Genomic DNA, 13,776 nt, shown 5'->3' with positions numbered 1-13,776 from the left:
GAGGGGGCGCCCTGATTTCCCGGGCACCATTCCTACTGGGTGAGGTAGAGAGGGGTAGATGCTGTCTTCGCACTCAATGGGCTGTGTAAAGGATAGGAATTCTGAACCTGGGAGTTCCTGTCTTTTATCACTGGCGGTGAGCTTGCTTGCCCTTTGCTCGACAGGGGACAGAATTTGTTCCAAGGGGAGTCAGTGCCTCAGCAATAACTCAGGAAACCCATGGAAAACTGTCTCTCAACAATGGGTCTGAGCTGAAATTTTTGCTTAAAACTTTATTTGTGATGCAAAGTAATGATGTAAACAAGATCACAAGAGCAAATGTTTAAAATACTTAGAAGAACTAAGTTTAAATATTCTACTTTTGCAGCACCAAATAATGCATAATTTAAGAACTTTCCAACATTTTACATTATTGAAAATAAATTAAGCACTTTAACACTTTAATTAGGATAATTTGCTATTATGCTACATGTTTTTGAAGTGAATAAAACTTTACTCTGAAAACACTGAATTTAAACTCTTAACCAGTTTATACTGTCTTTCCTCTTTTTACTCCATACAGGGAGGTTTTTAGTCAGTAAAACACAAATTTCATATTATTTACACCAAACCAAAGTGAACCATTCTTAGAGAACCACCATCTCCAATTTCCTGAAAGCAAACAAATAAAAATAATTAAAAACATGTTTAAGCAGAGAGTAAAATTAAGCAACTTAATACTTATATTTTTAATATCTTTACTTTGAATATTTAAAAACAGTGAAACAAAAGTTTGAAATGCATTATACATGCACACAAGAGAACTGTATGTTTATCTTACTCTTAAATTTTGACACAGCATTCGTAAAAATCAGTGAAGAGAAGTAATATGTGAGGCATGAAATGGCAAAGGAAGGAAAGGATGTTAGTTGAAACTTGGAAGCATCTGAGGGCTCCTACAATGAGAAGTTGCAAACTGTGGGTAACCGTTTCTGATGCCACCTATTTGAGTTTTACAATACTGTCTGTTCTACAGGTCCTATACAGCATATATTTCTTAATTTTGATGTTTTACTAAGTATTTAACAGTGGCTCTTGAGGTAATGGTTCATAGAAAAGATAATGGTTTTATAAGCCCTACATAAAATTTTATGAAGCTGCAAAGAGCTACTAACAAGAACCTCATCCTTTTCTCATTTCTTTTTCTTTCTCCCCAAAAAGGATTTTTTATTTTTTAAATTAAATTTATTGATGTGACATCAGTTAATAAAATTATATAGGTTTCAAGTGTGCAATTCTGTGATATATCACCTGTATATTATACTGTGTGTTTACCACCCAAAGTCAAATCTTCTTCCCTCATCATATATTTGACCCCAGTTACCCTTTACTACTCTCCCAGCCCCTTCCTTCTGGTAACCACCAAACTGCTGTCTGTATCTGTGAGTTTTTGTTTGTTTTTCTTGTTTGTTCCAGTTTTATATCCCACACATGGTTGCTTGATGTTTTTCTGACTTATTTTGCTTAGCATGACATTCTCAAAATCCATCCATGTTGTCACAAATGGCAGTATTTCATCTTTTCTTATGGCTGAATAGTATTCCAGTTTATATATGTACCACATATTTTTTATCCAATCCTCTATCGAAGGACACTTCAGTTGTTTCCATGTCTTGACCACCATGAATAATGCTGCAATGACATAGGGGTGCATATAGGTTTGCAAATAAATGCTTTCAAAATTTGCAGGTAGATACCCAGAAGAAGGGTTGCTGCGTTAAAAGGTAACTGTATTCTTAACTTTTTAAGGAACTTCCATATTTTTCATAGTGGTTGTACCAGTTTACATTCCCACCAGTAGTGACTGATATGATCGTATGATAGCCACAACCTCTCCACCACTTATTATTAGTCTTGTTGATAATAGCCAGTCAAACAGGTATGAGGTGGTATCTCATTGTATTACCACAGACACCACAGAAAAACAAAGCATCATACTAGAGTACTATGAAAGACTGTATGCCACCAAACTCAATACCCTAGAAGAAATGGATAACTTCTTAGAAATATATAAACCTCCCTAAACTGAATTGAGAATAACTGGAAAATATATATAGATGGATCAACAGTGAGGAAATTGAAACAACCATCAAAACCACTGAAAAAGTAAAAGTCCAGGACAAGATGGCTTTACTAGTGAATTCTACCAAACAGTCAAAGAGATTTAGTATTGATAGTCTCAAACTCTTCCAAAAAATTGAAAAGGCAATATTTTGCCTTCCTAACACATTTTATAAGGCCAATTTAATCCTGATACATAAACTTGGCAAGAATAACATGAAAAAGGAAAATATCTGATGAATACAGATGAAGAAATCACAAACAAAATACTAGCAATCAAATATAAAGTACATTAAAAAATACATCACAATCTAGTGGGGTTCATTACAGGGTCACAAGGATGGTTTAATCTACGCAAATCTATCAATGTAATACACTACACCACATTAACAAAGCATAAAAATATATCAATATATGCAGAAAAAGCATTTGACAACATTCATTTATGATTGAAACACTCAATAAAAAAGACCATATATGACAGACCTTCAGCTAATATCATACTCAATGATGAAAAACTGAAAGCGTTTCCTCTAAGATCAGGAACAAGACAGGGATGTCCACTCTTATCATTGTTAATCAGCATAATACTGGGAAGTCTGGGCCAGAGCCATCAGTCAAGAGGAATAAATTAAAAGGCATTCAAATTGGGAATGAAGAAGTAAAATTGTCACTTTTTGCAGATGACATTATTCTTTATATAGAAAAACCTAAAGACTCCACCCCCAACAAGGATTTTACGATAGGACTAGAGGCCTGATGCATGAAATTCGTGCAAGAGTAGGCCTTCCTTCCCCCGGCTGCCAGCACCAGCTTCCCTCTGGCACCCAGGACCCGGGCTTCCTTCTGGCCACTGGCAGGCACCGGGACCTGGGCTTCCCTCGCAGCCCCAGCTTTGTCCGGAAGGACGTCTGGTCTAATTAGCATATTATGCTTTTATAATAATAGAACAGTGGAGACATTCTAAAAAAATATATTTTTATTGATTTAATAGAGAAAGGGAGAGGGAGAGAGAAACATCAATGGTGAGACAGAAGCATTGATCAGCTGTCTCCTGCACATCCCCCACCGTGGGGATCGACCCCACAACCTGGGCTTGTGCCTTGACCAGGAATTGAACCGTGATCTCCTGGTTCCCAGGTTAATGTTCAACCACTGAGCCATGCTGGCTGGACATAGTGCAGACATTTTTGAAAGTTTGGAGATAGCCTACTTAGAGTTGAAATGGTAAAGGAGAAAGGTAAAGAGAGTAGGGCTGAGGATTGTACTTAAACTAACATTTCATAATTGGAGACATTTAAAAGTTATTCCTCAAATTATATCTTGAAAGTTCTTTTTGCTGAGAAGCCTTTCAGAAAGACATTAAATTATAGTATTTCAAATAGTTGTACCTCAAAAACCCCCACAAAAAACAAGTGTGGCTGGCAAGTAAGGGAAACATATGTATGCAAGTGTTTGTGGATCCTGATGTACAGAAAAAAAACCCCCACACACCTGGAGAATCAGGTAACAATAAGAATGAGTAATTTAATATTGCCTGGGGCTTGTGTGTGCATGCTGGCTTTAGCTTTCAATTTTATGTTTTTAGCTTTCAATTTTAAAACAAAAATCATTTACATAAGCACTGGTATTTAAAAAAAACAAACCCATAAGATCCAACTCATAGTTATAAGCTACTATACCAAAATCTATTTTTTTACACCACTATAACAGTCATTGAGAAGCCTGGACTTAGCTTTTGGTCTTGTTCAGTAACTGGCAGAGATCCTAGGTAAATTATTTTCCTAATAACTGGATATAATTGTCACTTGAAGGCCAGACTTTGCATACCCGGGAAGTATCTGTTTCAGCCATATTCTTGATGTTCTGTAGTGCCTTCCTTCTATCCAGACATTTAAAAACAGTTGGTTAGAGCGTCATCCCGAGGTTACAGTTTCGATCCTCAGTCAGGGCACATACAAGAATCAACCAATGAATGCATAAATAAGTGGAACAGTAAATTGATGTCTATCTCTGTCTCTCTCTCTCTAAAATCAATGAAAAAAAAAATAAGATTAAGAAAATTAAATAAAATCCATCCTATTTTTAAAGAAGACTTCAGAGTATTTCCAAGGAAGTCTGTTTCATGCTGTAACATTGACCGATACTCTATGTATTTTATAGGAATTTTTGATGATCAATGAAATAATGTATTTTGTATACTCAGTTAATTAATAATTACTAACAACAAAGTATATTCATTAAATAAAATTTGGAAAACATAAAGATACAAAATTTACCGTAGTCCCACCAGTCATATGAAAACTATGGTTTCAAATACACATGAACCAGTTTCTTTTTTTCCACGTATATGTTGTATTTGTTTTTAAAACAGCAGAAATCATATTGTATTTACAATTCTCTGTATTTTTGGCTTGGGTTTTTTGGCTTCACTTTATTCTTCAATTCTCTCACACAGTCTGTTTTGAATGGCTAACTGTTACTTCATTAAATACTATAGTGCTCCTTAGTCATTCCTTTTATTTTTTGTTAAACTTATAGTTTCCATTTTCTTCTTTTTTATAAATAATACTATGAAAGACACTTAGGCATGAAGTGTTTTCTTTGTTTAGGAGTATTTCCTTGCTATAGAGCTTTAGCAGTGGAATTAAAGGACCAAAATTCATGAAATGTTAGGCGCCTGGGTAAACAGTATAGAAGTGGTGGTTTTGGTTTGTTTCTTCCCTAGTTGGGAGGAGGTGATTTTTTTTTGTTAATAGGAAGTTGTAGTTTCAACAGAGACTGATCTTCATTTGATTAAGTTCTGAAGCTGCACTCACCCTTGACTGAATGGCATGTTAATTCATGCAATAATTTAATACGACAAAAGGGTTTTCCCCAGTCCCTCATTTGAGCTCTCCATATAGTTAAGTATATATTCTGAGCCACACCCTGTTGCTGTTACCTAACGTTGGGCAATACCAGGTCACCTTTCTTTTTATTTATTTTTTATTTTTTTCCATTCCCCCCCCCCCCGCCCTAGACAGTCCCCTAGCCTCCCCTATCCCCCAGTGTCTTATGTCCATTGGTTATGCTTATATGCATGCATACAAGTCCTTCGGTTGATCGCTTACCCCCCTACCTCCTGCCCCCCAACCCTCCCCGGCCTTCCCGCTACAGTTTGACAATCTGTTTGAGGCAGCTCTGCCTCTGTATCTATTATTGTTCAAAAGTTTATAATGGTCTCTATTATCCATGAATGAGAGATCATGTGGTATTTTTCCTTCATTGACTGGCTTATTTCACTTAGCATAATGCTCTCTCTCCAGTTCCATCCATGCCATTGCAAATGGTAAGACTTCTTTCTTTTTTACAGCAGCATAGTATTCCATCATGTAGATGTACCACAGTGTTCTAATCCGTTCATCTACTGATGGGCACTTAGGCTGTTTCCAGATCTTAGCTATAGTGAATTGTGCTGCTATGAACATAGGGGTGCATATATCCTTTCTGATTGGTGTTTCTGGTTTCTTGGGATATATTCCTAGAAGTGGGATCACAGGGTCAAATGGGAGTTCCATTTTTAGTTTTTTGAGGAAACTCCATACTGTCTTCCATAGTGGCTGCACAAGTCTGCATTCCCAACAGCAGTGCACAAGTGTTCCTTTTTCTCCACATCCTCTCCAGCACTTGTCGTTTGTTGATTTGTTGATGATAGCCAATCTGACAGGTGTGAGATGGTACCTCATTGTTGTTTTGATTTGCATCTCTCGGATGATTAGTGACTTTGAGCATGTTTTCATATGTCTCTTGGCTTTCTGAATGTCCTCTTTTGAAAGGTGTCTATTTAGGTCCTTTGCCAATTTTTTGATTGGATTGTTTATCTTCCTTTTGTTAAGTTGTTTGAGTTCACTATAAATTTTGGAGATTAGGCCCTTATCAGATATGACATTGGCAAATATGTTTTCCCACACAGTGGGTTTTCTCATTGTTTTGTTGATGGTTTCTTTTGCTGTGCAGAAGCTTTTTATTTTGATGTAGTCCCATTTGTTCATTTTTTCTTTAGTTTCAAGTATCCTAGGAGCTGTATCAGTGAAGAAATTGCTTTGGCATATGTCTGAGATTTTGTTGCCTTTGGATTCTTCTAGAATTTTTATGGTTTCCTGTCGTACATTTAAGTCCTTTATCCATTTAGAGTTTATTTTTGTGTATGGTGTAAGTTGGTGGTCTAGTTTCATTTTCTTGCATATATCTGTCCAATTTTCCCAACACCATTTATTGAAGAGACTATCTTGGCTCCATTGTATGTTCTTGCCTCCTTTGTCAAATATTAATTGAGCATATTGGTTCGGGCCAATTTCTGGGCTCTATTCTATTCCATTGATCTATATGTCTGTTCTTGTGCCAGTACCAGGCAGTTTTGAGAACAGTGGCTTTGTAAATACAGCTTGATATCTGGTATTGAGATCCCACCTACTTTGTTCTTTTTCAGGATTGCTGCAGCTATTCGGGGTCTTTTTTTATTCCAGATGAATTTTTGGAGAGTTCGTTCTAGATCTGTGAAGTATGCCATTGGTATTTTAATGGGAAGTGCATTGAATTTATAGATTGCTTTGGGTAGTACAGACATTTTAATGATGTTGATTCTACCAATCCATGAACACGGTATGTTCTTCCATCTGTTTATGTCTTCCTCTATCTCTTTTTTCAACGTCCTGTAGTTTTCTGAGTAGAGGTCTTTTACTTCTTTAGTTAAGTTTATTCCTAGGTAGCTTAGTTTTTTTGGTGCGATGGTAAACGGGATTGTTTTTATAATCTCTCTTTCTGAAAGTTCACTATTGGTGTATAGAAATGCCTCAGATTTCTTGGGGTTAATTTTGTATCCTGCTACATTGCCAAATTCATGTATTAAGTCTAGTAGCTTTTTGATGGAATCTCTAGGGTTTTGTATGTATAATATCATGTCATCTGCAAATAAGGACAGTTTTACTTCCTCTTTTCCAATTTGGATGCCTTTTATTTCTTCTTCTTGCCTAATTGCAATGGTTAACACTTCCAGTACTATGTTGAACAGGAGTGGTGAGAGGGGGCATCCCTGTCTTGTTCCTGTTCTTAGGGGAAATGGTGTTAGTTTTTGTCCATTGAGTATGATGCTGGCTGTGGGCCTGTCATATATGGCTTTTATTATGTTGAGGTATGGTCCTTCTACTCCCGCCTTACTGAGAGTTTTTATCAAAAATGGGTTTTGGATTTTGTCAAATGCTTTTTCTGCAATTGATATGACCATGTGGTTTTTTTCTTTCAATTTGTTTATGTGATGTATAACGTTTATTGATTTGCGGATATTGTACCATCCTTGCATCCCTGGGATAAATCCTACTTGGTCATGGTGTATGATCTTTCTGATGTACTGCTGGATCCGATTTGCTAAGATTTTGTTGAGGATTTTGGCATCTGTGTTCATGAGGGATATTGGCCTGTAATTCTCTTTCATTGTGTTGTCTTTACCTGGTTTTGGTATTAGGGTGATGCTGGCTTCATAGAATGAGCTTGGAAGTGTTTCTTCCTCTTGAATTTTTTGTAGTAGTCTGAGGAGGATAGGTTTTAGTTCTTCCTTGAATGTTTGGTAAAACTCCCCTGTGAAGCCGTCTGGTCCTGGGCTTTTGTTTGATGGAAGCTTTTTGATGACTGCTTCAATTTCTTCCATAGTTATCAGCCTGTTGAGGTTTTTAGATTCTTCCTGATTGAGTTTTGGAATGTTGTATTTTTCTAGGAATTTGTCCATTTCCTCCAGGTTGTCTAGTTTGTTGGAGTAGAGCTGTCCATAGTATTTTTTAACAATCATTTGTATTTCTGTGGAGTCTGTTGTTATTTCGCCTCTATCGTTTCTGATTTTGTTTATTTGGGTCCTCTCTCTTTGTTTCTTGGTGAGTCTGGCTAGAGGTTTGTCAATCTTGTTTATCCTTTCAAAGAACCAGCTCTTGGTTTCATTGATTTTCTGTATTGTTTTTTTGGTTTCTATGTCATTTATTTCTGCTCTAATCTTTATTATCACCTTCCTTCTGCTCACTCTGGGGTTTTCTTGTTGCTCTCTTTCTAATTCTTTGAGTTGTAGAGTTAGATGATTTACTACCATTTTTTCATGTTTTTTGAGATAGGCCTGTAGAGCTATAAACTTCCCTCTCAGGACTGCTTTCATTGTGTCCCATAGGTTTTGGATTGTTGTGTTTTCATTGTCATTTGTTTCCAGGATGTTTTAAATTTCTTCTTTGATCTCATTGGTAACCCAATCAATATTTAATAGCATGCTATTCAGCTTCCAGGTGTTTGAGTATTTTGGGTTGTTTTTATTGTAGTTTATTTCTAATATTATGCCATCGTGGTCTGCAAAGATGCTTTTTATGATTTCAATCTTCTTGAATTTGGGGATACTTTGCATGTGACCCAATATGTGGTCTATTTTTGAAGATGTCCCATGAGCACTTGAGAAGAACGTATATTCCGTGGCTTTGGGGTGAAGTGTTCTGAAGATGTCTATTAAGTCCATCTGATTAGTGAGTCATTTAGGATTGCTGTATCTTTGCTGATTGTTTGTCTATAGGACTTATCCAGTGCTGTCAATGGTGTATTAAAGTCCCCTACTATGATTGTATTGTTGTCGATCTCTCCTTTGATATCTTTCAGGAGTTTTTTTATGAATTTGGGTGCTCCTGCATTGGGTGCATATATGTTTACCAGGGTTATATCTTCTTGTTGTATTGATCCCTTTAGTATTATGAAGTGGCCTTCCTTATCTCTTGTTATGGCCTTCACTTTGAGGTCTATTTTGTCCGATATAAGTATTGCTACCCCAGCTTTCTTTTCCTTTCCATTTGCCTGAAAGATATTTTTCCATCCTTTCACTTTCAGTCTGTGTGAGTCCCTTCTAATGAGGTGGGTTTCTTGTAGACAGCAGATGTATGGGTCATGTGTTTTTATCCATTCAGCCACTCGATGTCTTTTGTTTGGAGCATTTAGTCCGTTTACGTTTAAAGTTATTATTGAAAGGTACTTGTTTGTAGCCATTTCTTTTTTTGTGTGGCTGTTTTCTTTCTGAGCTTTTTATTTCTTCTTTTTATACCAGACTCTTTAGCATTCCTTGCTTTGCTGGCTTGGTGGTGATAAACTCCCTTAGCCTTTTTTTTGTCTGTGAAGCTTCTTATTTCCCCTTCAAGTTTGAATGATAGCCTCTTGGATTCAGTCCTTTGCTTTGCATCACTTTGTAAATTTCCGTCCATTCTTTTCTGGCCTGATGTGTTTCTGTTGAGAAATCATTTGATAATCTAATGGGAGATCCCTTGTATGTGATTTCCGTCTCTCTCTTGCAGCCTGTAAGATTTTCTCTTTGTCCTGAACATTTGCCATGGTAATTATGATGTGTCTTGGTGTGGGTCTTTTCGGGTTCACCTTGTTTGGGACTCTCTGGGCTTGTGTGACTTTTTTCTTCCCCACCTCAGGGAAGTTTTCTGATATTATTTCTTCGAATAGGTTTTCTAATAATCCTTGTTCATCTTTCTGTTGTTCTGGTACCCCTATTATTCGTATGTTGTTTCATTTCATGTTGTCCCAAAGCTCCCTTAGGCTCTCCTCCTGTCTTTTAATTTTTTTCTCCAATTGCAGTACATTTTGGGTGTGTTTTGCTTCCTAGTCTTCTAATTCACTAATTCGGGCCTCCGCTTCTCCTAGTCTACTGTTGACACTTTCAATGGTGTTTTTTATTGCAGCTATATCACTCTTCATTTTTTCTTGGGTCTTACTTAAGTTGTTGATTTTTTCATCTGTTTCTTCTAGCTTCTTCCATATGTTATTGATTTTTTCATCTGTTTCTTCTTGCTTCTTGCAGAGGTTGTCGATTTTTTCCTCCATCCGGTTTATGCACTCTAGGACCCTTATTCTGAATTCTTTTTCTGTCATGTTGCATGCTTCTGTATTACTTAGCTGCTTTTCTGGAGAGTCCTCCTTCTCTGTCCTTTGGGGGTTTCTTTGTCTACCCATGTTTGATCTCACTGACATATCTAGACGTTGAGTCGTTCAGTGGCTGCTCCCTGGGTGGCAGTGACTCCTTGGTCTGTGGTTGCTCTTCGGGCGATTGCGGTAGCAGCTGCTCTTCAGTTGGCAGCAGCTCCTCTGGTGGGTGCTGTTCACAGCTGTGGTGGCTCTTCTGGCTGGTGGGGGGCGGTTTCACGTACAGCTGCTGTTCCTTAGCAGAGGGTGTGGTGCTCAGGAGGCTGCTGTTGCTTGGATCTGTTGGTAAATTAATGCTGAATGAATGGAGTCTGAAGATCCCAGAAACTTGGCACTCCTGGGCTAGTTGGTATTAGCCTCCCCTGCCATCATAAAACCTGTAGCACTTGCAAGTGGTAATGTCTGGGTTCTATGATGAATCCACAGGGAAGAGAGTTCTCAGCCATATTAAAAATGTGGGACTCATTTTTTGGAACTGAGTCAGAGGATGGTAATGACCTCGAGACCACTAGGTAGAGAGCTCCGCCCCAGTGAACTCAGGTCACCTTTCTTTTTATTTATTTTTTATTTTTTTTCTATCCATAATATGTACACCTTTCTTTTTAAATGTATACAAACTTTCGTAAGCAAACTGCAGACAAGTTAAGGTTTGCTTTGCTACAAACTGGATTTTGACATGTTGCTCATTTAATACAGTCATCTTTTATTAAAAAAGTGTAGACATTGGCAAAAGACCTGAATAGATACTTCTCCAAAGAGGACATACATATGACCAAAAGACATATGAAAAGGTGCTCAATGACATTAATCATTAGAGAGATGCAAATTGAAAGCACAATGAGATATCACCTCACACCTGTCAGAATGGATATTATCAAGATATCAATAAACAACAAGTGTTGGCGAGGATGTGGAGAAAAGAGAACCCTGAGGATGTGGAGAAAAGGGAACCCTCATGCACTGTTGGGGGGAATGCAGACTGGTGCAGCCACTATGGAAAGCAGTATATAGAGTTACCTCAAAAAATTAAAAAATGGAACTTTCTTATAACCCAGTGCTTCCACTTCTGGAATCTATCCAAAAGCCCAAAACACTAATTTGAAAGAATATATGCACCCGTATGTTCATTGCAGCATTATTTACAATAGCCAAGATGTGGAGCAGCCAAAATGCCCATCAGCGGATGAGTGGATGAAAACGGTGGTACATTTACACAGTGGAATACTACTCGGCCATAAAGAAAGAAGGAAATCGTACCCTTTGAAATAGCATGGATAGACCTGAAGAACATTATGCTTAGTGAAATAAGCCCATCCGGGAACTTGACAAGTACCATATTATTTCACTTGTATGTGGAATGAACAATATAAACTAACAAAACAAATAGACTCATAGAGAGAACAGACTGATAGCTTTCAGAGGGGAGGGTGGTTGAGAGCTGGTAAAAAAAGTGAAGGGATTAAGCAAAAAAGAGCAATGTGAATAGGATTTCTGTCTTTTTTTCAAAACCCTATTTGAGGACATGTTTAGTTTTTTCAGTTTTCTAACACAGCATTCTTGAGTGTGAATCAAGTGCAAGAAATGTTTCTATTTAGATGAATTTACTATTTGCATGTTTTTTAAAAATTAAGTCAGTAAAAACAACAATAATGTTTTAGAATTTACAAAATGCTTTCATATTACCTAATTTGACATAATCCTATGATATTAAATACAATTACTTCCATTTTACAGATAAGGAAGTAGGTATACAAAATGTGTGGCAATGAGGAAGAAGGGGCAAGAAACTGGAACTGAGACAGTTTGCCTACAAATCCTTCAAATTCTTTCTATGTTATACCAGTATGCCTCTCAAAGCACTACCATTTCCCTTTTTTTTTTATCTTAGCCTCCCCAAATTCAGAGCTAAAAGTCAGTTTTAATATTGAATATCAATATAGATATGTCCATAAAGAAGACTGGAACAATGATATCGATTATTAGTAGTATTAGTAGATATAAGTGAATTTAAGTTTACATACACCATTCTCTATACTTTGGTATAAGTTTGAAATTATACAGAATTAAGTTTAATAATGTACTTGTTCCATACAGTTAGCAAAGTCCTACCACATACATGGTCACAATGGAGTTTCATGAAAATCCTGTGGTGTATGTGAAATTATCTCTATTTTGCAGATGAGGAAGTTGAGGCTAATAGAGATGCAATGATTTTTCCAAACTATAATGCTAGTAGTTGTGGAACTATCTTTCAAACTCAAGTTTCATAGTGAATCAGTTACTGTAATCCACTATGAGTTTTTAATAAAATGGTGAGGCTTTCTCTGACTTACACTTAAGCTTTCTGAAATTGGTCTAACAGGTCATTGATACCGTCTCTCAAAATGAACTTCAATGTAATGTCAGTAGCATAATATGGCGAGGGACCTCACATGCATTGCTTATTAATATTACACATGGATGTGATAAAAATGACAAGGATAACTTGTCATTATCACAAATTTTTCATTTTTAAACTTAATTCTGGATAAGTTCAAACTTATACCAAAGTATAGAGAATGGTGTATGTAAACTGCTATATTACTCATCACCCACTTTCATCAATTATCAACTCATGTGACTTAAATTCACTTATACCCCCACCCCCAACTGCTTTGGCTCAGTGGATAGAGCGTCCGCCTGTGGACTGGAGGGTTCTAGGTTCAATTCCGGTCAAGGGCACATGCCTGAGTTACGGGCTCGATCCCCAGTAGATGGCACGCAGGAGGCAGCCTATCAATGATTCTCTCTCATCACTGATGTTTCTATCTCTTTCTCCCTTTCCCTTCCTCTCTGAAATCAACAAAAATATATTTTAAAAAAAGCAACAACAACAACCTCATATAGTATGCTTTTCTCTTGGAATTTAAGATCTTATAAGAAACAGTAATAGAAAGTGTTTTACCTGTCCTATGCAGTCTTCTCTTATTTCTCCTTCTAAAGTAAAAGATCACAAGATTAATTATCTTAAAACCTAATAAAGGACCTTAACAAAAATTTTTAACAGAATCTTTTAAAATCCTCAATAAGCAGAGAAATATTTAAAACAATCATAATGTAAACACATTAAAATACTAAAAACTCAGAGAAAGCAATAACCAAACTTCAAAATAGTAATAAAGTAACAATTATTCTACATACATGTTATGGCCAATATCTACACTGAAATCAAATGAATAGACTATGGCTACGTTGTGCCTTTTCTCATTAAAATGGTGCCTTAAAACTTGCATAGCAAGTAAGTTTCATCTACGTGCCAATTCTGGTTGATTAGTGGTGGTTATCCAGGGAACTGTGGAACTGTGTTGAGAAGTTTTATGAGGATTTATTATTTATTTCCACTTTGCTTAATGGAAAAGAATACTGTATTTGATTAATGGCAATCTGCTCTCAAAGCAGTGATATACCTGCTGGCCCTGGCTTAGGACATCAAAATGATGCTTTTGAAAGAGACTTTATGTCATTAGGCTAAGAGAAAAGAACTGTCATTACGGCCACGATCTAATGTCTCACTATTGATGGGTATCAGGCAGACATCAATGTACATATTCTCATTCTTGAAACCAGTAACTGCTGGCATTTATAAGTCCCAATACAGTACTTAGTGCATGCATGCATGTACCACCCATCTGGCACTATGCTGATGTTAACTTT

General features: G+C 36.8%; 1 protein-coding gene across 3 annotated transcripts in view; it reads right to left on the bottom strand.

Moving 5' to 3' along the window:
• Window positions 1-257: 257 nt before the first annotated feature.
• WDPCP (WD repeat containing planar cell polarity effector) overlaps window positions 258-13,776 on the bottom strand; it is a 272,798-nt gene continuing 259,279 nt past the window's right edge. For 2 of the 3 annotated variants that reach the window (XM_059659666.1, XM_059659667.1), the window contains 2 exons: window positions 13,028-13,059; window positions 258-651 (listed from right to left, as the gene is read on the bottom strand). In XM_059659666.1, coding sequence (XP_059515649.1) covers window positions 601-651; window positions 13,028-13,059 — 83 coding nt within the window. In that variant the 3' untranslated portion in view covers window positions 258-600. The remainder of the gene's footprint in view (window positions 652-13,027; window positions 13,060-13,776) is intronic. The other variant, XM_059659668.1, reaches the window with a different exon arrangement.

This window comes from Myotis daubentonii, chromosome 12 (genome assembly GCF_963259705.1).
Source record: "Myotis daubentonii chromosome 12, mMyoDau2.1, whole genome shotgun sequence".
Lineage (NCBI taxonomy): Eukaryota > Metazoa > Chordata > Mammalia > Chiroptera > Vespertilionidae > Myotis > Myotis daubentonii.
The sequence above is the reverse complement of the archived record's forward strand: the minus strand, read 5'-3'. Positions and strand labels throughout refer to the sequence as shown.